The sequence below is a fragment of the Balearica regulorum genome, chromosome 2 (assembly GCF_011004875.1).
Source record: "Balearica regulorum gibbericeps isolate bBalReg1 chromosome 2, bBalReg1.pri, whole genome shotgun sequence".
NCBI classification, from domain to species: Eukaryota; Metazoa; Chordata; class Aves; order Gruiformes; family Gruidae; genus Balearica; species Balearica regulorum.
In genome coordinates this window covers 70,966,594-70,990,639 of record NC_046185.1, presented here as the reverse complement: position 1 = coordinate 70,990,639, position 24,046 = coordinate 70,966,594, and the positions used below count along the sequence as shown (strand labels likewise).

General features: G+C 39.8%; 1 protein-coding gene across 1 annotated transcript in view; it reads right to left on the bottom strand.

The window, feature by feature from the left end:
* CLPTM1L (CLPTM1 like) overlaps positions 1-23,814 on the bottom strand; it is a 29,329-nt gene extending 5,515 nt beyond the window's left edge. Inside the window, exons 1-15 of the mRNA XM_075744661.1 lie at positions 23,563-23,814; positions 22,681-22,781; positions 20,540-20,729; positions 19,186-19,328; positions 17,040-17,118; positions 12,951-13,068; positions 10,119-10,213; positions 9,391-9,475; positions 7,536-7,639; positions 5,710-5,775; positions 4,562-4,612; positions 3,839-3,921; positions 1,905-1,939; positions 1,541-1,596; positions 1,417-1,461 (exon numbers count right to left, since the gene is read on the bottom strand). Coding sequence (XP_075600776.1) covers positions 1,417-1,461; positions 1,541-1,596; positions 1,905-1,939; positions 3,839-3,921; positions 4,562-4,612; positions 5,710-5,775; positions 7,536-7,639; positions 9,391-9,475; positions 10,119-10,213; positions 12,951-13,068; positions 17,040-17,118; positions 19,186-19,328; positions 20,540-20,729; positions 22,681-22,781; positions 23,563-23,736 — 1,425 coding nt within the window. The 5' untranslated portion in view covers positions 23,737-23,814. The remainder of the gene's footprint in view (positions 1-1,416; positions 1,462-1,540; positions 1,597-1,904; positions 1,940-3,838; positions 3,922-4,561; positions 4,613-5,709; positions 5,776-7,535; positions 7,640-9,390; positions 9,476-10,118; positions 10,214-12,950; positions 13,069-17,039; positions 17,119-19,185; positions 19,329-20,539; positions 20,730-22,680; positions 22,782-23,562) is intronic.
* Positions 23,815-24,046: the final 232 nt, after the last annotated feature.

Genomic DNA, 24,046 nt, shown 5'->3' with positions numbered 1-24,046 from the left:
TGCTAAAGTAAAATTAGGTCACTAATGTACCTTTTACTCCCCCTATTAAGAAACATGCTGACTTGCCTAGTATACGTCTGAGACACTAGATTTTTTTTTTCCTACTATATTTCCATTTTGAACACTGTTTAGTTGCTATTCTGCTACCAGCTCTATTTCAAAGTTTTCCTAGATGATCCATGATTTCTTAAAAACATTAAAGCAGCAGAAAGTTGGGCTATTGCTGTAGGCTCACAGAAACAGAAAAGCTATGAAAGGCACTTCAAACTTTAAGATTTTAGTTCTTTTGTCCCAGATCATCTGTTTAGAATTGGACACCATGTCTTGAGCAGTTTCTAATGCTGTTTCTTTTTAAGTACTCATGTTCTGGAGAATCATAATACATCGGCACAAAGAAGAATAAATGAAAGCATTTATGAGCGGAACATGGCACATGTTGATGGTATCAAGATCCTGGTGATGCTAGCACATCCATCTAGGGCTTCTCAGGTCACAATGATCAGGAAAAGAAATGCCAGTACAAAAAATCCTAATGACTCACAGATGATGGGCAAGGATGGAATCAAAATACTACCAGCTCTTTAGGGGTACAAAACTGTACATAGCTGTCGATTGAGGAAGAACGTAGGAGAAACAGGAACTCAACAGTGGATGTCCCTTGTCCTCCATATCAGCACAAGGAATCCTGACTGGGATACTCAGGTACATCCGTCTTGGTGCCTGAGTATGACACAAACCACTTGGACACTCATGTGGGTGCTTGGCTTGTGGGTATGCAGGTATCAAAGGGTTAGTAAGTTGACTTTGTTTTGAAATCAACTCACCTTTCCCTCCTCCAAGGTCTGGTGTTAAGCTTTGCTACAGCATCACATTATTTCCTACAAGGGCAGTCTAAGCAGTGGAGACACCACAGTGCTGCCCCTTTTCCACTGTGTAACCACCCACCACGTTCGTCATTACACTGCCCAGCAGCTCAGAAATCCCACCCCAGCACAGAACAGTGTGTACATTACTTCAGCCTCTGGTAGCTCCTGGAACCTGCCAAATTAAGGTCTCCTAGTGGGCCTGTCTGTTTCTTGAGAACTATCCTTTGTTAATACAATCCTCTCTCTTCCCAAAATAATGTATTGAGACTGAGCAGTTTATTTGCAGGACCAACATTTGCACCCATGCAAGACAGCTGACAGTAGAAAAACCAGTATTATCATCAAAACTAGGATGCAGGTATTCTCATCATATGGAAGTCATTATGAAAAATAGAAATCAATTTTTTTTTTAAACATGCAAACAAATTTGGTTTTACTGTCAGCTTAGTTCTTAAACTGTCAGCCTTAAGCTACATAATACTAAGCTGTTTCTCACAGAAAACTATTTCCAAAATGACTGCACCAATCTTTAAATTAGAGCTTTACTTACTTTGTATGTGAAAGCCTTCCACGGTAAGTGTGCAACAGATTTCATCTAGGATTAAAAATACAAATTTGTAATAAATTCTGGAATAGACTAAAAAAAGTAGTCTTTTATTAATTTTTAATCTTACCTTGTAGTTTACAAACAGCTGGGGCAGCATAAACAGGAATCCAAAAGCATACACTCCTGAAGATAAAAGATGGAAAACTTACGGACAAATGCACCACAGAAGTACACCACACAACTATACTTTCACAATTAGAGATTTACACTCATTTTCCTGAAGAGAGAAGATGCATCTAATCCTTTTGTTTCACTTTGGGTTGATTCTTCTCCCCTTCTCAATCACTGTGATAATTTTGGAACCTCCAGTCAAGTTATTGCTCTATATTACAGTGATCCAGTGGATAGCAGTTAATTTTCTACTTTTGTGTCTTGGCCTCCATTTGAAGAAATATGAATAGAAAAAAAAAACAACACAAGCAGGGACTCACCATTGACAAAGCTGTTAATCAACCAGGAATACCAGCTACAAAGAAAGAAGCCAGTTCAGTTATTTTTTCACCTCAGCCAAAAATATATATATATACGCACTCCTGTAATACATCCTCTATATGACTGCATGCTGACTACTCCAAGAAGTGGCTGTGTTGTGAATTACTTTATGTAAGAACTAAATACCTCACATCTTCCTTGCTTTAGGAAGGGCTCCAGAGAAGGTGTGAAAAGTTTAAGCAAAGGATGTTTATCAGCACATTCAACAAGTTTGGAGAGCTTTATCAACTGCTTTTATACTTTTTCAGAATGTTCTAAGACTTCTGCACCCAAAAAGACATCAGATAATACTGTGCACTGAACCCCGACTGCATTAAGACTCGCAAAGGTAACACTATATTCTAAATACTAAAGAGACACTTAATATGGCATTGTAAGGACTTATCAAATTTCAATCAACAAATACCACTCAGTGCAAATCACTATAGTAGGCACTTAAAAAACCAACCAACCAAACCACAAAACCAACAAAAAGGTAAATACAAGCAATCTACATTTTCCCTTCCTTACATCTAACAAGCCTTCCCAGGAGCACAATCTTAGTAAAATACCAGTGGCATTACAGATACTGGTCAAATTGCATACTTCTGCTTGTGATAGTACCAACAGCTCATAACTGTGATGCTCAGGTTATATTATGTAAAATTAAACTTGCACTGCTGTGTCAGTGACATGTTAATAGCAATGTTACAGCTGTGGCAGCATTTCACTAATCCACAAACATCTAAAAAATGCATCAGAAAATGGCTGCGAGATTAAAAGATAATCCACTGTTAAGATTACTTGTTCCGTCACATTTCCTTACAAATAGATTTAACACTGACAAAAATTCTATGATTATGAATTGTTTTCACTTTCTCAAGCTACAGTTCACAGAACACCTGGCATGTAATATTTTGCAGTACTGGATGAATTTAAGAATTTTGTGAGAAAAGCAGGATTTTTAAACGCTGCATATTTCTTAGCTCCTTACCAAGACAAGAACCTTCTGAAAAAAATACTTTTCTAATAGCCTAGAAATCGCCCCAGTTTCTAGCACAAGTGCTATGGCCCACGTATACAGCAACAGTAGTTCTTTCTGATGTTATTTTAAGCTACTGCTTGTTCTCCCTCCCACCCCTTCTGGGACTAAAGACTGTTAAAAAAAAAAACGCCAAAAACCCCATCTACATGGCCATAACCATACTTGCATTTGCAGATTTTTTCCTACAGCAAAGTCTCGTGGCTGCATACTTGCGTGCATCTCTCCAATACAAAATGAACTAATTGTATTATTTTAAGTGAAAGTGGACAAGTATTCCACCTTTTCATGAAATACTGAGTCTGTTGCTGAAGTATCAGTATGTTGCAGTAAAAGCCCATGTCTCTAAAGGAATCGAGTCCATTCTTAAAAACGCTGTTGCTGGCTTGCCATCCTAGCTATCATATTTAGGAACAGAGGAACCTCTTGTTCAGAGCAAATAATTTTGGGACAGTTTTTGCTTCTCTCTGTTACTGGACAGGTTTAACCACTGAATTCTTCTCATCTCTCCTGTCACCTTACCAGTTCTCTGAACATCAGTGCCAGCTTTCTTTCTGCTCTTCTGATTGATGGCTTACTCATGTATGCAAGCTATTGAAATCTATACTAGTTATATCAGGTTACTTGCAAAATACAACAACCTGTAGCTTACAGGATGTTAAAAAAACCCCAACAAACAGTTAGACACTTCAGCTTTAGCTCCTATAGAATGAGGAAGTTTCCAGTTCCTGGCTTATGAATTGAGCAAAGTAAAATAACTGATTTCCATAACCCATCATCTCCAATTAATTAATATAGAAAAAAATGGGGAATGCTTCAATTCTGTAGAAAATCATTTATGATTTATGATACCTTTTGTATTTGACGTTCAGCAAGGAGTAACCTGCACCTCCAATACACAGTGGATAGAGCAAATATGACAAGTATTTCATAGCCTAACAGACAAGGAAGATAGTTTGTTAGTTCACATTTTATATACAGCAGACTTTTCATGGCATTAACGAGAAGACAGTCACATATTTTTTTTCCCTGAAAATTTTTTCCTATTCACAAATGTCTACTATTATTTCCAATATACTTCCAGTTGTAGAGAAGGTGATAAAAATTCCAATGATCAGTTCAGACCACAAAGGACGTTAGAGCATAAGCAACAAGAGGCAGCACGAGGATCAGGGTCTAAGAGTAGCTCTCTGCTTAACACCAATGTTGCCACCTATGTTCAACTCTTTTCAGAAATCAGGAAGCACATGAACATTCCTCCAGTATAAATGACAAGTACAATTATCAATTTTCAAATTTGTGAATGAAGACCCTTTAGGACATTTCTCTTCAGGTAAGTCACTTGCAATTCTGCTTCTCAGAGAAATATTTCAACCAGATTCAGCTAACAGAAGAACTCTTTCGCTATTTCTTTTCATAAATTACCAGAATGAATCTCCACTATCTGATCATCCACATGGTGATGATCCACATGACAACTATGAGAGAACACTTGCAGCAATAAAAAGAGTGAAACAAGTCAATCAGTAGGCCACATAGACTCTATAGATCAGAAGCCACAGGATTCTCTCTTACCTGGGTATCATACTCCTCAGTTTTCTTTTCAGAGTCATTGTATGTACCAAACTGCAAATATGTAAAAAGCATAATCAAGTCAGAACTGGAGGGAAAAGCATTTGGTATCTGACTCCCTACACAGAGATTTAAACTGCAAACTAAACTGCTTAGACATTAAGCTAGGTAACAGTTCAAAGCTCTTATAAGCCTGCTAAATACAGGGTAGGCAAAAAAGTTCTATTTTTCCCTTCATATTTTACACCAAACATCCAGGATTTCTTTACTTACAAAAATGCTGTTGAGACAGCAGACTTCACAAAGCAAAAGCAAAGTCAAGTGGCTAAGAATCTGGCAGATACAGGAAGCCATTTTTAAAAACCATAACCATTTTCATGCATTAAGAGGTCAGTTATGGATTATCTCCACAAATTGTGACTGCTTAAACACAGTTCCTTGAATATTGACAAAGGAACAACCAGAGCTATCAGCCACTCAAGATGCACAGACTTCTGGCAGCACAAAACCCCAATACTTCTTGTGAAGTAAACACTGAAGATTAGCAACTGTTTCTCCTACCAACAAGAGAAACTTTCAGTGTAGATTGTACTTTAAAAAGATTACACTCACGTCAAAAAATAATGTTAATTTGGACCCCTGCTGCCACTGCATGTCCTGCAAACAGTCTCAGGATTTAATTTTTACCCAGAGGATTTCTCAAAGGCTGTCCTGTCCCCAGAACATGTCATGTCTTCTACTAGTTCCACAATGAAGAAGGCATACCTACAGCTTCATGAAATATTTAGTTTCTTACTTTAAATCACAATGTCAGTTAAGAATGCCTTTCTGACACAGTGGCAGGAGCACAGTCCCACCTGCTAAGTTTTAGCAGGACTGACAGAGGAGTTCTGAAGTTTCTCACACCATAAATACGTACAAATAATAGCTGCTGCTTCTACAGAATTCATCAAAGAGGTTTTTAAGTTTGAAAATGCTCGTTCAGCTTTTGGATTAAGCCATCCATAAAGAGAAGATCTACATAGGAAACTTTAATAGTTGGGTTTTTTTTTTTAGAATCTTCATTTCACTAAAAGCCAAGTTGCACAGTAACCTGGAAACAGATGGACAACTCAAGAATGTAATCATTAACAGGTCAATGTCTACTATACCTGAATTTTGGGTCTCAAGCCTTGCCACTTGATTGTCATTTTCAAAGCTTTCTTCACTTTCCAGAGCTGTGATTAGCAAAACCAAAATGTGCACATAAAGGATTATCCAAAATAATGTCTTATGCAGGATTCAGATAATCAGAATCAAGACCCCAGAGTATCTATTCTAAGCACCCATTGCATAAAGCTGCATCAGCCTAATTGCAGCACACTGCCTGCGTCTCTATACAAACCAAATGCCACGTCACTAGACATGGGGAGCCTGCACTATTAAGACTCCATATCAGATGATGTACCGTAAGTGAAATAACGTAGTCCTTCCAGGATACCTGGACTGCAGCGCTTAGGTGCTCTCAGCACCAGCAGGCATCTCAGGTCAAGCATTTAGAGAATTCTCCCGTAAAAAATTCTCCCGTAAAACCTGCCAAGCGTTTTTACATGCCTTCAAGGTCAGCTGGGGTCTGCAAGATGGAGGTGCCTCAGAGCTCCTAACAGTGATCAAGTGGGCACTTCCATGGTCATCACGTTTCAGTAGTGGGCTATGAGCAAAAGTCAGTGAATCCACTGAACCATCTGCCTACATACTGTACAGCTGTAACAGCTTGACCCTAACGTAACCAAAGGTTCAGCACACCTGAAAATTCACTCATGTACCCACCCTGCTGTACAGGATGTACCCACCCTGCTATACAGGTTCAACAACTCAGGCAATGCAGTAAGCTCACCAGGAGAGCTATGCTCCATGAAGCTTTTTGTGGACAAGGTTTGTTTGTTTAACTTTACATACATCATTATTCTCTTCTCACCCATCATATCTTCCAAACAAAAATGTGCAATGTGGTAAAGATGATCCTTTACTGTCATCCTTGATGCAAGTGAGAAAATTACTTAGTACAGAAGCAATGTGACTATTACTACTGTATGAGAAACTAGTGTTCAGAACATCATGAGAGATCGTTCCTGTTACCCTACAACCGTAGATGCCTCATCTGGTTTCCACTAAAACTTCTGAAAAAAAATAGTGATTTAGATACTAGGGCTATTTCTTCTTCTTCACTAGAAACCAAACAAAAGCATCGCTTTTCTTGACCTGATGCACTTTCAAACCATTTGATACTTTTGAATTTCTGAAGTCTTTATATTCAAGGATTTTTTTTTTAAATTTAGTTATTTAGATCTCAAGGATCAAATTAAAAGACATTCTACAAAAGTAGCAGCATATTTACAGGGATATATATTTATGCCTGGAACTTTGTTAAAATTTCAGACAGCTAAAGAAATTTTGAAACATAAGCCTAAATTTCTATTTATAGAAACAAAACCTCCAGCAAATCTGATACAGAAAACTTAACACACAGAAATACATCAGACGTAAAAAATTTTCTGCTGGAATAATGAACGCAGCCAGCAGTCTCCTCCTTTCCCTCCTTCCCCAAGCACCTCAGTCATGGCCAAGGAGCAAGCTGCAGACCTGTGGCACTGTCTGACGGCACACTGTTTCCAGGAAGGTTTGCTGACATGGTTATACATACCTCATCAGGAGTGATGCCTATCAGATGATGCGATAGGAAGGAACCTCAGCACAGCTCTATGTTTGGTTTCCACAATACCAGCTGACTCATCCCAGAAAAACCTCATACTTCCAGTTTAGTTATTTGATAAAGGGTCACAATCTCCTCTACCCTGAAAGCCAGTTAACACTGCTAAGACAGCATACTACACCAGCAGTAATTTTTCCAGCAACTAGCTGAGCATTCTTTTTCTACAATAAACTATGGATGTTGCTGTGAATACTGGTATTCGGTTCTAGAGCTTTAAGAACTCACCTCAATCACTGCACCAATGCCTGCCGGGATTAGTACCAATAAACTTGTTTGTTCATCCAAAAGGAAAAGAAATATAACCACAGTACTAAAGCACCGCCAAAGCACTAGACAGAAAAAATGAAAACAAAAGGCTTATTAATATTTAAATGAACAGCTGAGCTGACAGAACACTGTTGGCCTATTTACTACAATTCTGTCATTCTTTAAGCATGAACTTCTCCTATATACATCTTGAGATATCAAATAGTCCTAGAAACAGTCAGTGACCTGTATACCTCCAGGCAAATAAGGAACAAAAACATTTTATGAAATCCGTATTACAAAAGATGAAAGGAAATCAGAATATTTAAGGAAAACTTCTGTACTGCAGCAAGTCAGCAATGTATCAGTTCCATTATGAACTATGTTCATGATTCTTGTCTTGAGGAAGCTGAAAGGCTGTGAGGTAACATAATGTCAGGCTTTGAAACTCATGCAACTAATTTAATGTTTGTAGATGTTACAAAGTTTATTTTAGGGTTATTTTTCAGGTTTTGCAAAACCTTGGATGCTTCTAAGTGTCTACCAACTACTTCTTAGATTCAAATATCCATCCTCCTAAGCAGGAACAGAAAGAGAGAAGAGCTGCGACACACTCAGACATCAACGATTACACTGTACGATTCCAGAGCAACTGCCTGTTGCACTTCTTCCTCAGGGCAAGAAGGAGATACAGGCAGAAATGTGATTAGGCTTGCTAAGGAGAGGATGAAACCATCGATTACCAGAGACTGAAGATCGATACTTTGACAGTAAGATTAAAAAAACCTTTGTCACTCAGTCTTTCCAATTTGACTTTACTCACTTTTAAAACTGGCAATTAACACTAATTTTGAAATTTCATGGACGATTTTGAATTTTTACTAACTTTTTGGCATTCATTTGCCAACAGCAGTATAAATGTCTTACAAAACCAAAGGCACTCCGATGAAGACAATAAACAGAGAAACGAGAAACATGAGACAAACATGTTGCTGTTCATCGTAATTTAGAATGTCTAAGTTTTTTCCTGGTATTGATATTCCTCACATGTTTTAATCAATCCATATATATGACAGAATTAGGGATAGTCTCAGAGGTCCAGTGACTCCAAGTTTACCATTTTGGTTTATAATCAGAGTGGGAAAAACTATTAGAAAAACAAGCAGTATTAGCATAATAAACAATGCTGGGGAGTGGGGTGTTAAACCTCAAGCGTCCAGGGCTGGCTACTACCTTCATCTGTCTCTAGGAAGGCTTGGCAGGATGTTATGCCATTATGTTTCTTTCATCTTCCCTACCTTCAAGTCAACTCAACCCTCCTATGCTCTTCCCTGCCTCCCGCAAGAGCTTCTTCTGCTCCTGTTTACACCAAAGACCAAATCAAATAACAGCATTATACTACAGCATTTTCCCTCCCAAATATTTTGGAACCTGTAGTTATCTACAAGGATCACAGGGGACTCACAGGACAGCATTACCCATGATAGTACATTCTCTCCACCCACAGGATTTTCTTCTGGTCCTTATTCTTTTGTCAAAGTATTTTTCTGTTCCTTCACCGCAGGAAATCTGGTGACTGACTTTAATATTAAACTTATTCTCAAGTGTGAGACAGTCAAACATCAGAAGTGACATGAGGTCTTAAAAGTAAGTGACACTTGAGCACGGTGCTAACGAAGTTAGAACCAGGCCATTAGCCATCTTCTTTTCATACACAAATACATCTCATTTTGCCATCTTGGTGAATCTACAAAGTTTCAACTTAGAGTAAGACTAATAACACACAGTATATATTAGATAGCACACGCACAACAGTTCACATTCTGGCTCATACCTGCTTTTGTAGACATCCCAATCATGCTCCTCTTTTTCTTCCAAAAGCTGATGTCATTTTTGAATGCAAGGAAATCAAAGAGAAGCTGCAAATAGCAAGAAACATACTCATTTACTCAAACATGCACTAGTTAAAGACTACCAGCTGAACTGTTAAAAATGCATTCATATTTAAACCAAGACACACACAATGCTGACAGAGAGACACAACAAACAATCATGCCTAGAGCCACAAGCTCTGCACTTTACAGCGACAATTTTTGGAAGTAATCTGCATCAGCTGATCTAAATTTCTCTGGGGGTTAGAAGTTAGAGCCTCAAACCCTACTGTCGGTGCCTGAGCTATGCCACTGCAGCAATAAGGTTTGTGAGAACTCAGCTTAGCAGAAAATGTGAACCAATGTTGACAGACATATTAACTCTGGGTGCTTTGGTTCAGCTAAAAAAAAAAAAGTGATGATAATGAAATTAAATGTTTTATATTTCAGTCAAGACTGTTTTGTTTATACCTAGTCATCTCATACTTCTATCTTCTTTGAGATTTGTATATTAACTTGGTATTGGAAATACAGCTGACTTTTAACAGAAACCTCTTCTATTGCTCTACTGAAATTACTATTTCAAAGAATAATTCTCAATAAATGAAAGAGTTGAAGTTCAACCCACCCCCACTCCTTTTTTTTTATTTCATATGCTGTAGTCCCTGAAAAACAAAGTTTCTCCACTTACATGAAAAGCTGCTACGAAGAATGTCAAAGCCAGAAAGTACAGGTTAGTATCAACAAAAATTCCTTTTACTTCATCTGCATCCTTTTCTGAAAACCCTAAGAGAAAAAACAAGTAATTATGCAAGAAATACTAGACAGTTAATTGCTGTTATGCTAGAGTCCAGTGTGAAAGGAATCTTATTTCATCTGCACATGTTTTATGAAGGAATCATAAATCCAAAACAAGATGGCAGCTTTACTGGTAAAACCTATATTTTGGCTAGTTATTTGGCTTGCCTTAAACAAAACCCATCAGTTACAAGCAGGCTGATGTGCCCTTAACATGTTGTGTAACTACAACCCAAACTGAGTACCAGAGACACAAAAGGCAAGCACAGGAAGTCAATCTTGCCTGTGTGGAAAGACAAAGGATTATTCAAACTTAGTCTCTGAGCTTTTATTTGATACATATAAGTGAGCTTCATGTTAAAAACTGAAAAATGAGAAAAAGACTACACCATGGAGGACAACAAAGATCAGTGGGAAACATGGCCATATATGCAACCGTACAGACCCCACATTGTGGATTAGGCTTCAACTCCTTTGACAGTCCTTGCAGAATTAACTTGGAAGCTTCTCTTTGATAAACGGAGAAAGGCAAAGCACCTTCCAGAAATCACAACCTGAAGCTGAATACATATTTTCTACTGTCTTGCAATTCTCCTAAAGGAGGAATGTTGCTTTCTTGTTATATACTAGACAACCATTAATTAAAAAAAAGTTAGAACCTGTCCATGATAAATACTGTTGCCAGCACCAAAGAGTGTGTTTTCCAGAAGATACAGCATCCCTTTGAAATCCTTCAGCCATTGTTAAGATGCTTTCTTCATGAAGTAAAGTTCCAGTCACTGTGATTGAAGTCTACTGTTCTCAGAAAATACACAATGCTTCATTTACAGCAATGGTGCTAGTTATGAAACCGTTGAGTTCAGTACCAATTTACTTTGTCCTATCAGCTGTCCTGCATCACAGCAAGAATGTGAATTTACCAATTTTCAAGTGATTTTGGAGTTTTGCTAGTGATCTAAGGTGACCTTTTCATAAGTTATTCCAAAAGGAATACTTTAAACTTTATGTTTCACTATCTGCATGCACATAGGAAACAAGCAGCATCTTAGATAAGCTTTTGTTCCAGGCAGAGGAGGTACTCCTAGGATGATAGGTCTTGATCTACATGTCCATCACAAGACAGCCAAGACATGGAACATGAAAATGTCAATTATGCCATTCTGAGAGGACTCACAAAAATTTATGGAGAAATGATGGTGGTCAAATGCCTCACACAAACTCTGAACAAGCAGTTACTCAATTCTTTCAAGACAGTTATTTTGAAGTTATTTTAAGCAGACATACTTTGTAGCTTTGATATGCATTAGCCTGAACTAAGGAGAAACAGCTGGATTCTACTGTGGATGACCTTATTCCTTACCTGCCCTCCCTCCCCCAACAAAACATGAGAAAAGCTGAGGCTGCAAAAGAAATGGACAAAGTCTAGACTCTCAGTTAAGTTACACTGTATACAGGTACTGTGTCTTACAATATTACACTCTGAAACTAGTGCTGAACCAGAGTTGTTTTTTTCTTCCCCAGAAGAATCAGTGCCTTAAATGTTAAGTCGTCCGTCATAAAATACTAATTCAGAGATTACAGTGAATAACCAAACCCTCTCCCTCTTACTGACTAAATTTTGGTGAACAAAGAACAACACTGAGTAGTATGGAAGCAGCATTACCCCTGCGTACGTCTCTTGGGAAACTAGTAGAATACTATATCTATCTGCATTTAAAAAAAAAAAAATTAAAAAAAAAAAAAAACAACAACTGGGAAGGATTCAAGAATCACTAAAATAATACGGCACAGAGCTTTTAAGATCTCTTGGCCTGAAAAAAAGTTTAAATTGCTGTCTGTAGAGCTTAAAAAGAGAGGATCTGAAAAAAAATCCTACATTCATATACATCACCAGTTCAGTTACAACGTACTTCCTTACTCTAGCGTAAAGAAGCCAACTACAGTCTACTGAGAGAGAACTAAGTCTGCAAAGATAACCCTGAAAATAAGATGCAGATTTTTAAGAGTCATGATTAGACTTAGAAAGGTGTGCATTAGTGGAAGAAACATTTAAAGACAGTAAAAGCTTGGCTATGTCATCACCAACACAGACCATATGAACTTCAGAGTGAAGGTGTACACTTACTCCATTACATTTAAGCGAAACACAGAATTTAAACTGGAGGCTTTCCACGCATGAAACTATTATCTGAATTACCTTACAAATTTGTAAGTGAGCCAAAGTGAGAGGCCAGCCAGATCTGAAGTGTCAGAAGCAGCATGATCAGAACCCAGATTCCTTCTTCATGCTCAGCTTGAGCCCAAAGACTTTGCTGTGCCTGCCTGTATTTCACTGTACATATGGGCTAGAGTGACCAGCGACATATAGCTTCTAGCAAAGCTTGTCTAACACTGATCCAGCTCTTCTGTTCCATGGATCATAGGGGAAACCTGTGGCAAAAATTCTCTCCTCTATTTTGGCCCCTTATGCTTTTATGGTAGTACTATTCAAATAAAATTTATTTTTAAAATGGTTAATTCACCTCTGTATTCTTGTTTCCTACCACCTGACAACATTTTATTTCTATCTTTACCTTCAGGTAAAACAACGTAAAATTTGTAGCATTAAACCTTTTCACCAGCTATCCAGAAAAAAAAAAAAGAGTTAAGTGTCATCTATGTACTTACAAGAAAAAAAATTGAGGGGGTGGTTTTGGCCTAAAGTCATTAAAGATAAAAAACATACCAAATTGTTGGAGGGAGTACACAGCATCCTGCATGTGGATCCAAAATCGGAGTTTTCCAAGAGATATTTTGTCATATGACACTGTAAGAGGTAGCTCTGTTGTAGAACGATTTATAACCTGTATTTCAAAAAGATTGAGTTTCATTTTTAATAGCAGAAATTTTGCAACAATTATTTCTTTTTTTTTTTTTTTTTAAATAAAGGAAAGTGATTATATCACACTAATTTAATCACACAATTTTAAGAGGTCAGTTTGTTTTTTGATAGGGAATAAAATCTTAGATTTCTTATACCATGCTTGAAGTCTTTGGTGTTTTTTTTCCAAGAAATGCTAAATTAGCAGTTTGTTCTGTTCAAGTTCTTACAGCAACCTCACTATTACTGTATACAAACGCCTCTGAGATGTTTCCATAAAGTTCCCTCTGTTGGTCTCAAGTGGGAAAAGTGTGCTTAAGATAATTCTCTCTTCTGACAGTTTTTCTCTGAAAGTATATGCTAAGATTACCTAAACTAGAGGATGAAAAAAAATAGAAATCACATCCCAAAGGCCATAGTCAAAACTTTACTAAATTGAGGCTGTTTCTGAGAGAAATTAAAGTTAAAACAACTCATACCAAAACAAAAGGTGGGGAAGCAAGATGATACTACTTACCCAAACTGGTGAAGACACCACAGCTAAAGCTAAGCAAGCTACCCTGCCTGCAAAACTTGGGATATGGGGTGTCACAGAAATCCTCTTCCTGCTCCAAGAGAAATAATTTCAGCTAATCCTCCTGTATCATCTACACTTTAGTTATGATAAGAACTACCTGGGGCCCCCTTAAGCTAGGGGGAAAAAAAAAAAAAAAAATCTTAAATTACCTCACATCCTTCTGCTTGATAGGTGTCTGTCTCTCAAATAAGTTTAAAACAAAAAAAAAAAAAAAAATTGACCTTGCAGATGTTAGAATTCCCCGTAGCTACCTAGGTGCAAATTTTCAACTTTTAAGGATAGCTCAAGACTGCAGACAGGCAGGCATTCTGAATTGCAACAGTTTGAGATCTATTGCTCCAGGCTCCTAATTACTAGCCAATCATAATTCCCATCTCAGAACTGCTGCTCTACGTTGCATCTATTTCTACAGTAATTAGTTAGCTGACACTGACATGAATAGGCTTCTTCTGATCCTTACGGTACAGAACATGGTTTTAGCCTCCCCACGTAGCAGTCAGGTGTGAACTGGGGATGACATTCACTCTCCTCTTCACCCTTTCCTCCAGTGAGTACAAACAATTCTCAATCTCCCCAGCCTCCCAAGACCCTGTAAGCTTTTCAGACAGTGGCAGAACATGCATGCATGGGAGAGAAAGGGAAGCTGAGAAAGTTTTATAAACACAGCAGGGAGAAAGCTTGAGAAACTAGAACGGTGCCAGGAATCTCTGAACTGTCTGGGGAAAAAACAAACAAACAAACAAACAACAAAATAGGGTGAAAACAATGTGGTTAGAGCTGACAGTAGACAATGCTGGCGAGATTCTACAGCTGTTTACCAAAAGCTACATAAACATCTTCCAGGCTGCTGCTTTTTTAAAGGATGCCTGTAATCCCTCCATTCTCATTTCAATATCTCAGCCTATCAAAGAAAGCATCAGCATTTCTGAGAGAAAACGAAAAAGAAGTTTATTTATGCAGGACAGACAGAAAACAAAACATGCAGCAACTGCACTCTCCACAGACAAAGCACTACTAAGGAGTTACAGGTAGTGTACGGAGAAAATCAGATTGCAAAACAAGACGGAGACAGGAATTCTTCAACGCCAAAAGCAAATTAAATGAACATATAAAGATTAGAAGAATGAACTCTTTCTCAATGAACAATTAGAAGTCCACAAGTGTTGCCTCACAACCTAGCTGAGTGTTATGATTGCTAAGCCTCTGAAAATGAGGGAGTTACTGAACCTCTGCAATACAACCTACTCTTGTAGTACAGCCTCAGAACATCACATATTACTTCTAGCACTCTATCAGTACTACAGAACAGTGTGTGAACAAAGCAAGTAAGTTCAGCATATGAATTTTAAAGTTTTCTCTCTATTAAATCAGAATCCTGTGTAATCTCCAAACTCCCAGCGTTGGCAAGAACATATAAGAACATGAGGAACCCATAACCTCTAGACCTACATCTGGGCCAAAATAATAGTCACTTCAAAATCTATGCAGCCTAGCACAAGCAGGGAAAATGCACCTTTGGCTCCATGACTCTAGGTCGGGCACACCAAACAGCATCTATGCCCCTGTTTACAGCCAAATGCTGTATCGCCACAAGAGCTGTATCACCCTCTTCCTGTTCTGCACCTACCCCTCATTATCTCACAGCGTGCATACTATCAGACCACTCTTTCTGCAGGGCTTGCGAGCAGTTTGGCAAGTCACTACTGAGAAGTCACATAAGCCAGTGCTGAAGGGGAAGTTTGCTAGTTTTGATGGAACTTTGCAGCACTTCTCGGGATTGTTAACGACTTTAAGGCAGTGAGTTACAATAGCATTAACCATGACATGCATGACAACTGCAGGAATGTTATTATTAACATGAGAATGCCGAGTTTATTTGTAAACAGGGTACATGACCAGTTAGAAGCTCATATGAATGTACTGAACTGAATGAGCTGTGGTAAGAAACTTAAAACAAAGGACAATGACCTTTCAAGACATCACAAAAGCGTATCTAAAGAAATACTGGGCAAAACTATCCGCTACCAAGATTTCTAACAAATGCTCAGGAGTTTATTTTGCTGAACAAGCTTGGGGTGGAGGGGATACAAATTCTTAAAGAAGATTCTCCCCAACACTAAGTAACAAAATTCTTTGTCTGAGCTAAAGTTAATGAATTGGAAAGGCAATTTAGAAGGTCTATGGAAAGTTCACATCTACCAAGACTTCCATCTAGAAGATGCTGAATCCAGACATACTCATTTAGCAGTTTTGACACGCTCCCCAAGACTTTTCTTCTCAGTAAGTGATTGCTACATTCCAGTCAGTGCAACTGAAAAGAACTGCAGGGCTTAACTAAGAGCTGCTAAGACAAACATGGTTGAGATGTAGCGGACTGCCATGTGTAACTTGTAGTAAAGGAACTGCACGTAAGAGAAGAGTTGGGCAAAAACTGAATACAGAAAATTCTATTAATGTATTAAAAAAACCACCTTTTTTTTTTTTTTTTAACTGCAGGGGTGACTGAACACTAGAACCGGTTGCCTGGAAAGGCTATGGCATCTCCATCCTTGGATGCATCCAAAACCCAACTAGACAAATCCTGAGCAACCCGGCCTAGGTGATCCTACCCTGAGCAGGGACTAGCAACCTCCAGAAATTTCATCCAACCTCATCCTTCTGTAATTCCATTACTGAAGTTTCTAGGTCTAGGTGATCCTACCCTGAGCAGGGACTAGCAACCTCCAGAAATTTCATCCAACCTCATCCTTCTGTAATTCCATTACTGAAGTTTCTAGGTCTTGATTTGTTTGAGTGCACAAAATCACTGGATGCACTGCAACACCAAGCCTTCAGGTGCTCAAGTTACTCTAGCGTGATAGAGAGCACCACCAGAAACTTTAACCACAAGTGAATTTCTTGGAGAGAAAAGAATAGCTGCTGACTTATCTCAGTGTAGCTCCAGTATCAGCTGTGTTCACAGTATGCTCATTTCCCTAGAAGATTATCAGAAGCCACTCTGGGATGCTAACACAACTTCTTCAGCTTAGGGAGTCAAATTGCTCACAAGACTGCTCCCACCACAGCTGGTGCTGCAGTGATGTCCTCCATATCCACCCAAAAGGCAGAAGCAATGGAATCCAAGTATCTTTTGGTGGAATAGGCAGGAGTAGCTTGGCAGATACTTCTGCCAGAGGGGAGTCTCTCTCAAAACCCAGATCCAGCCTCTGCAGTGACCACAGTTGACCACATTAAGTTAAACAGTCATTGATAGAGTCCTTTTGTGAATTTATGCTTTTTCATTATAGTAAACAACGTATGACAAAATCTTAATTAACACAACATTGCAGATTACTGTTAAAACTATTAAATGTAATTAAAGGTATTCTATTACTCACCATCAAATCTTTCACTCTGTTGCTTAGCTGATCAATAAATAATATTGGAAGGTAATGCACTGTCTTCCCCAACTGAACCCTAGGATGTTTAAACATGGATTTTATGACTGTAGTGATCTAAAAAGAAAACTACTTTTTATTCAAATTAGCACTTATTCATCACTTTCAGATCAACTCATGTAGCTATTTCCCACCATCTTTTCAGGCACATTTTCTTTTAACACACAGCAAGAAAGAAGCCACTAGCCTAGAGTCTTTCATTAAGAGATGTTTGCATAAAAAAATCAGGCATATCATATTTCTCCTTTTAGTTTGTTTTTACTTTTCTCTAGGGGAAAAAAAAAAAAGACAAATGAAGTTGGTTGTGATGATGCTGAAGCTGCTGCATGACACAGGGTAGAGAAAATTAAAAAGCATGTTGAAATGTGCTGAAGTTTACTACCATACATTTGTATCCTTTGTCTCAAGTATCCCTCTCCTTCTACACCGATGGCAACTCTCCACCACCGCCCCCACTCCTCTGCACCCCCAATGACATCTATCAGGTCAGCAATAGCACATGCTCTAGCTAGCACAGGACTATGAACACGATGGCTGGCATACACATAGGAAGGCTAGAGACTACTGGAGAGAGTGCACTAGGAGCAGAAGTCTTCTCTGCCTTCTGCTCAACAGAAACTCATGTTTGGATTGCTCTACCGCCTCACCAACCTGCATGAAGCCAATATAGAAACTTCCCAGCCTTTGAGCCCTCTACAATACTGACCACTGGGACGTTATTTAGCAAATTACAACCTATACGCAATTGCTTTGTCGGTATCTTAGAAAAGTATTTAGCCCAATGCCCTGAGAGAGACAAATTCTTAAAGTTCTTCACTAGAAAGGCAGTTATCTACACTGTGATGTTCCCGGTAGAAGTTTATGGAACTAGCATAACAGAGCTTCTTAAAGCCCGAAAGTTGAATTTTAGTTGTTGACAAAAGAAAGAAGTCTCTGTGCATGCTGAGAAAGACTGCAGTCTGAACATACAATGGGCAACAGCAATACAGAAGAGTAGTAAATCAAGTCTGCTTGGTTATTTAACTGAAGAGGTTTAGATTTCTATGTAATAACTACCATTAAAATTACTGCTAGTGGAATTGCAGCAAGCTATTTCATATCCAAACTATTTCCTGTATAATGCAATGACAAAACAGCACTGATGCGTATCTAAACATGACCAGAAAAAACATCCTCGTTCATCAACCCCAGTCCAACCCTTTCTTGTTATGTGCCTATCTTATGAGTTACTACGTTTATCTATTCTGGCTGGGAAGCTGGGCAACCTGGTCTATTGGAGGGTGTCCCTGCCCATGGCAGGGGGGTTGGAACTAGATGATCTTTAAGGTCCCTTCCAACCCAAACCATTCTACGATTCTATGATTCTATCCCAGAACCCTGGGGTCTACTGATTAAGCAACTACTTCTGGATTTAACAGGGTACTTGTAGAGAAAGGCATCAACATACAGCACAAGCCAATACAGCACTATTTATATGGTTAACACTGGAAGTAATTTAAGCAAGCTGTGAACAGAAACTACTGCCTGCATTTAGTGGCCTAAAAGCCTATCCCTGCTTTTCAGTATCTTCTTGAGAAAATGACATAATGTAGGAACATACTTTGTCAAAGTAAAATAAAGCCAATCATAAAGGGAGAAAAAAAGATGTCATAGGAGATTAGCTGTGCTTCTTCGGCACTTGCAGTTTGCACAGGTAATTTGGAGATGAAGGATAACTGCAAAGGTCAAGGGACAGTAATTGCTTTAAAGGCCAGAAGTATGATTTGAGAACAAGGGGAAATGAAGTCTGCTGTAGCATTTTACTTGTGTCTTTGTCATTCTGCTTTGTCTTGCTGTGATAACTCTGTACAAAAAAAAGTATTCTAAACTCTGAGCTGCCCAGGAACAAGAGATCTCCTGTACGGTTTTACAGTACATAATATCTTACTAATTGTCACTACTGAAAGGCAAGCATTAAGAGTATCTATTCTTGTCTCCTAAGCACCGATTTAAACATAAAATACTGAAGGAGGCCAGGGAGAATTTCTGAAGAAATGTGCAGTAAATTTATAATAACAAATCCAGCAAAATTAAATCATTGACTTACATTTTCATGTAACGGTGAACATCAGCAGGGAGGGATGATCCATCAAACACAAAATCTTCCACCATGACATTTAAGGTTAATCTTGACCTCCAGTGAGAGACAGGTTCATCGAGAGCATTGGTCTGTTTTTCTGCTTCAATTTGCTTTAAAAATACAACATACATACATACTGCTAAACAATACAGAATTTTGAACAGGATAATACTCTAACTCACAAGAACTATGGAGCCATTAACTATATCACAATAGAGAAGCCCACTAAGAAACATTTTACCTCAATTTTGACCAGTTCAAGTATTTTGCTCAAATATGACAGAACAGATTGTAAAGGCCCACCATAATCTGACACAGAAAAACTTCAGTGCCCATTCACAGCCTTGTTCATTAAGAATGAATATTCAGCTAATTAATCTTAGTACCTCAGGAATCTGGATACTAGTCAGAAAAAGTGAAATGAGGACTGTAAAGTAACAGTCAAAAGGATGTGGATGATCAACCATATCAATTTCTGGGAGTAAAAAAATCAGACCATTTGTTTTGAACTTCTGAGCTTCCAAATGCTCTGTAAAGCAGTGCTGAAACCAAGTGTGACCTTAGCTTTCAGTAGACACTTATCCCCAGAGCATGCTACTTGCTTTTCTTTGGATGAACATCACCTATTCTGACTTCTAGTGCTGCACTCTAGCCTCAACTCATTTTCGACTTTATTCTGACAGGATTTAGAAACAGCACTGCTGGCTATAGGTGTATTTCAGATGCTAAAGACCAGAGTGAAATTTTCAAGCTCTGCTTAATATGAGGCACAACAGCCACTCACAAGTATTTCATTAAACAACACTACATTTTTTTTCCCTGGTGAGTAATCATCGCATTTGTCAAAGGATGCTATCTTATTCTCTTGAATTGAAGTGAAAAGAAAGAACATCCTAAAGGAAAAGAAACAATTTGACATTGGTCTCTCACCAATGTCAAAATCAAGTTCGTATCTCTGTTTTATAAAAGCAGAGCATATTATTTCACATGAATCTAATTCACTATAGAAAGCAGCATCATGCTGTAACAGAACAATACAGTATTTCCACCAAAAGTAATGAATCCTTAAAGAAGTAATTAATGGTAACTAGGGAAGTGTTATAATAGCAGCCAGTGTTGCAAAGGGTTCTACCTCTGCTGTGCTAAGCGGTCTCCTACTAGTGTACAAGCTAATAATCGAGAAAAGGTGGTTTGATTTTTTTTTTCCTAATATCATCATTAGTGTAAAAGTGCAAGCACAGCAGATGCTAACACCAGAAGCGTCTATGAAACAAATTATTTTTTTTGCACTTATTCATCTATAGATGGAAAAGCCACCTACCTGCGTGGCCGACTCTCCAGTGAGCAAATTAATCTCTTCTGGTTTAGGGACCATGTATGTGGTCAGAGGGCTTACTATATGCACCTGTTTACCGTCATGCCAAGGCAAAATGCCAGCATGATGAAGAAATATATATGCATATAACGTGCCATTATTTCGGGTTTTCTTTGGTACAGAGACATTCACTGTCCTAAAATACAAAATAAACACATTATGAGATGACATAGCACATGTTGAAATATTTAGCTGTAAGGATCACTGAAGATCTGCTGGCAGCAAGCAAAAAAAGGTTGGGGACACTAAAAAAAAAAAAAAAAAAAAAGACACATTTGGGTTGCCTGGCATACTACAATTAGTTCTGGCTAATATGCCCTGATGAGCTATGGCTGGATGGGATCGATTTATATACTCCAGTATGCACCATAATATTTGCATTTCCAAGGTTTTACTATTATCTTAAGATACTTTAACCCTTGTCCAATTCATCCTTTATTACCCTAGATAACACAGGACTGCCTCATCAGTTCTTTTGTTGTTTTCCCCTGACAATAGGTTGTAAGGTCGAAATTATCACAGCGCTTATAGAAAACAGCCTTCCTTGTGCTGATTATGTATCACAGGTTGTACACATGATACAAAGTTTAAAAAGAAAATCGAGTTTTGCTAAGTACTTTGCATTAATAAAATATCCTCTCAGCTATGGCATGTGAAGCACAGAACTCCAGATTGGAGCCCCAAACCACAGAGTCACCCCCCCTTGTGTTAGCCAAGAAATCATCTGACTTGCAACCTTACATAATGCCTCCCCTATTCCTGTACATTTGCTCAGGTTATTTTGCTCAATGGTTTAGCAGACTGTCGATAAAACAATTCTTATATTTTCAAGTCTGTCAGAGATGAAGTTTAATGACCTAAACTACAGACCAATATGTTCTTTAATTATAGAAAACGCAGAACATGAAAGAATCTGGGAGACTCTGCGACAAGAGAATCAAGAATAAGGCAACTATTTTAAACAAAAGCGAGACAGAAAACACGAAGCACAAAACAAGTAGTTCTAATCATTTTAATTGTATAGAGGCATACATAGAGTGTCATACTTGGGAATTTGTCTAAGGGCACAAACTTATTCCACCTTAGCACCAACATCCCTTCAGAAGATCTCGAAACCCTAAATTACCAGAAAAAGAAGCTTTACTTTTTGATTGTTAGCGCTAAAACAGTTACAGAAAAGTATATTGCTAAAACACAGGACAAGAGAACACGGTTTGACTTCCAAACTCTATTTCAGGTCGGAAGCCACGGCTATTAGGAACAACAGGCTATTAGGACTGGCTACATGTGTTATTAGATGAAAGTCTCAAGTGTTTCCAGGCACTTGGACTTAGATTTTCACAATGGAAAGTAATTTTTACTATTATAAGCAAAGCATGCTTCTGTAAAACATTTGTCTATATGGCTGAAAATAGTACGATGATCCAAACAAACCAATACGTAAGTTCAGCACATCATACGGATGTTATCGATCTAGCACAGCTAGTGAGATGAATGGTTACAGGGAAATTTGAAAGTTAAGATAACATAGGACAGCATTCAAGATTCGTAAAATCTACAAGAGAACAAAAAGCATTTCTGTATTTACTAGTGTAGCTTGGCTTTGCAAGGTTTGTTTCTTGCAACTACGAGATGACTGTCAATGTAAGAAAAGTTTGTCTAAGAGTCTATTTCTCAGTGCCAGGTGAACACAGCACACCCTTTCCATCAAGGCAGGCACTTTACCAATGTTTAATTCATGAAACATTCCAGGAACTTTTAATTAAAGAGAAAAATACTGGTTTTATTAACAGCAGCACTTTGTCCTCAACTCTAAGGCTGAAATCCAGCTAACATCTTTCCTGCCCTAACATGGCAAATAAGGTTGTTACTTTTATGAAAACAAGTATCCTGTAGATACTTGTAGAGTATCCTGTAGAGCAGACAAAAATAGTTTTAACCCCAAAACAAGGAACACAAAAACAACTCTACTCTTTCAACACAGCCATCACAGTCTACCTTACTTCATGCATACTTCCATACACGTAACTACGAGTTAGGACATGTACTTTAGAATTAAACAAAGAACTCGTAGTCTGGATACTTACCTTTCAAATTTGGACTCAATATCAAAATCCTCCACGTTCAAAACCAGATCTACGTTACTCTCAGCACCAATGCTTGACCGTGTGGTAGTATACACGCTTAACTGAAACGGAAACACAGCACGGAGAAATCAGAGTACAGAAACATGAAGTTTATGCATCAGCTCCACGCTTCGAGCACGGAGCTGTATTTCAGTCTCTCTAACTTCCCCAGTCTCGCGATGGTTATATACAGTCGGAAAGAAAACGGTGTACACAAAAAACCTCTAACACGGCTGCCGGCTACCCCTTCCCTCCTTCTAGGTGCAGAAACACGTGGTAACACAGCCACCAAATACATTTTTACAGGATGACCTATACTTGAAGTCAAAGATTTCCAAGCACGTTGAGCCATTTCTCCGGCCCGGCTGCTCTGTTCAGTGTACGTGCCGACAGACAGACGAAATCAAGACACTAAAACGCACTTTGACCCTCCCCGTGCTTCAGCCGGGGGCATCAGCCGCACGGCCCACGGCCCGCAGCCCGCACGCCGCACCCCCCCCCCCCCCCCGCCCGCGACAACCGCGGCGCTACAGCGGGGGGAGGAGGAGGAGGAGGAGGAGGAGGGGGAGGAGGAGGAGGAGGAGGGAGCTGCGCGCTCGGGCCGCGGGCAGGCCACGCGTGACCGCAGCTGTCAGCCGAGTCAGCGCGGCGCTTCCCGCACCCAGGACCGCAGGGCCGGTGACGGAGGAGCCAGGCCTGGGCAGGCCCTACCAGGCCGGGACCGGAGCCCACACGGTACCGAGGAGCGAAACGGTGTCCGGCCGCCTCCCTCGGGCAGCAGGGGCTGCTCCCGGCGCCACTCGCGGCCGGCCGCCCGTTACCCGCCGGCTGCGCCCGGCTTACCTGCAGCTTGGGCCTCCGCGCCAGGTAGGGCCAGACGCACCCCGCCGCACCGCCCCCCGCCGCCGCCGGGCAGGGCCGCGTGTAGACGATGCCGTACATCACCCAGCACGTGTGCGCCACGTAGACGGCGAACACCCCCACCACCAGGCTGGTGAACGAGCTGCGGCTCAGCATGGCGACGGCCGACCCCCCCCCGCCCCCCCGCAGCCCCGCTCGGGATCAGCCGGGCCGCCCCGCCACCGCCGCTCGCGCATCCCCCACGCAGGCAACCGCCCCGCCCGCCTGCCCGTCACTTCCGGCAGGCGGAGGAAGCGCCTCCCCGCCGCCTAGCAACCGGCTTTGGGAGGTGCTCGTCCCCGGAGGGTGCGTCACGGTGTGACGTCAGCGGGGCGGTGTCCGCCGCCGGTAGGGGGCGCTGAGGGGCGGGAAGCCCTTGCTCGCGGCCTTCCCGCCGGGCGAGGGGCGGGCCAGGGGCGAAGCTGAC